The sequence below is a fragment of the Aptenodytes forsteri genome, unplaced genomic scaffold (genome assembly GCF_000699145.1).
Source record: "Aptenodytes forsteri isolate BGI_AS27 unplaced genomic scaffold, ASM69914v1 Scaffold186, whole genome shotgun sequence".
NCBI classification, from domain to species: domain Eukaryota; kingdom Metazoa; phylum Chordata; class Aves; order Sphenisciformes; family Spheniscidae; genus Aptenodytes; species Aptenodytes forsteri.
In genome coordinates, this window is record NW_008793959.1 from 182,463 (window position 1) to 184,386 (window position 1,924).

The 1,924-nt window shown below is 64.4% G+C and overlaps 1 protein-coding gene across 1 annotated transcript in view; it reads left to right on the forward strand.

The window, feature by feature from the left end:
• Positions 1 to 1,924, forward strand: part of USP43 (ubiquitin specific peptidase 43) — a 28,265-nt gene that overhangs the window by 16,553 nt on the left and 9,788 nt on the right. The window contains 1 exon segment of the mRNA XM_009285441.1: positions 1,658 to 1,750. Coding sequence (XP_009283716.1) covers positions 1,658 to 1,750 — 93 coding nt within the window.

Consider the following 1,924-nt stretch of genomic DNA (forward strand, 5'->3'; position numbering starts at 1 on the left):
GGGGGTTGGACTAGATGACCTTTAGCTTTAGAGGTCAGCCCAAACTATTCTGTGGTTCTATCACAGGACTCAGGATCCAGGTTGTCCCAAGCCTGTCCCAGAGGACCAGCGTGGGGCTGCCCCCGCATGTGGGTGACGGGACACCCCACATGTTCATCTGGCTGAGACTCACGGGATGCTCGGGTGGGCCAGCATCTGGCCACTCCGTCCCCGTGCCGTGGCATTGCAGGCGTGAGGGGACACATCTGGCACCACAAGTCCTTCCCCCTCTCTCAGTTAATCCCTCTCCCTGTATGAAAAAAAGGCGCTTTAATTATCCACCCCCTTCCGCGTGCCAGAGCCCGTCTGTGTGCAAAAGGATTTATTAATTGGTGCGGCTGCTTCCCGGGGAGCTCACTGGCTCTTTGAGGGGACGGATAACAAAGGCTCAGGATTTTGATTTGGTTTTTAATTTATTTTCCCCTTTTTGTTGAATAAAAAGGAGGGGAAAAAAAAGAAATAAAAAAGACAGAATTAAAAAGAAATGGGGGATAAGGTGGCGGTTGGCATTAAAGGCCCATTTAAGCCAGGCTTTGGTGGAGCATCTCCTGCAGGATGCTGTGGGAGATGGGGAAGCCTCCCCGGTGGCCCCGTGCCCCCCCAGCAGAGTGGCCGGCTCCCCCCCTCGCTGTCCCCAGGGCTCCCCTGGAGCCGGCGGCTGGGCCCCGGGGGGGACCAGGCGGGCTGAGCCGGCAGCCCCGGGGAAGCCCGCGGGGGCCGGGGGGGACCTGTGTCCAGGTGGCGGGGATGGATACTGCCCCCGGCCCCATGCCGGCAGGGAGTGCTGGGAGTGCAGCCCCGGTGGGTGCAGGATCTGGCCCCGTGGTGCTGATGGGGATACCACCCCGGCGGGTGCAGGACCCAGCCCTGCGGTGGTGGCAGGCAGCTGGCTCCCAGCAGGTGGACGGGGAGTGCGGCAGGACCGTGGTGTCCCCCGGGGGGCAGCTTGCCGGTGGGACGGGCAAAAAAAACCCCCCCCCCCTGCCTCTGGCCGTGGGCGCCAGGGTGGGCGGGGGGCCAGCACTGCCTCCCTGGGGGACACACCGGGGCTTGTCACGGGGCTGCAGGCAGCTGCCCTTTTGCTGCCCATCACTGCCTCCTCCCTGCAGCCCAGCCACAGCCCTGCTTTTCAGGAGAGGGCCTGTCCCCTCCCAGCACCCCAAGGCGTTGTCCCCGCTTAACGCCCACCGGGGCGGGCTGGGGTCACCCCAAAGCCTCCAGGAGCCAGAAGCCACCCCGGGCTCTGCGAGCCCTTGGGAGGGGGAGCAGGATTTGGGGGGTTTCGGGGCCACAGCCACACATGGGAGTGGGAGACCCCCCCCAGCCCTGGGATTTCACTCTGGCTTCTGTAGCACCAGTTACTGCAGGTACCCTTGTTAGGTTTCAGAGTGAACAGACCGTTGGGCTGGGCAGGCGGGTATGGGCTGTGGTGCCTCGCCCTGGCAGGAGTTTGTGCAAACCCTGTGTGATGCTGGGGCCATCCGAGCCCTGTGGGATGCGGTACGCGGGGTGCAGTACCTGGGGTGCGGTACCTGGTGGCAGGGCGCTGCAGCCCCCGGGTGGGGACTCTGGAGGTGCCGTCCCCGCGCCAGTGACACACCCCGGCCGTGTTTCGCAGGTCCTCCCTGACGTGCCCTCACTGCCTGAAGCAGAGCAACACCTTCGACCCCTTCCTGTGCATCTCCCTGCCCATCCCGCTGCGCCAGACCAGGTGAGCCCGGCCCCGCGCCTCCCCAGCTGCTCGCCGGCGCGGTGAGAGGCACGGCCGCCGCTCGGTGGGGTTTTGGCTCCAGCGAGAGTAATTTGCATATTTTGGGGTACATATTTTGGATAATTAATTCGGGAGGTGGGGTGGGCGCGGACCGGGTGCGGGCCACCGGCCACC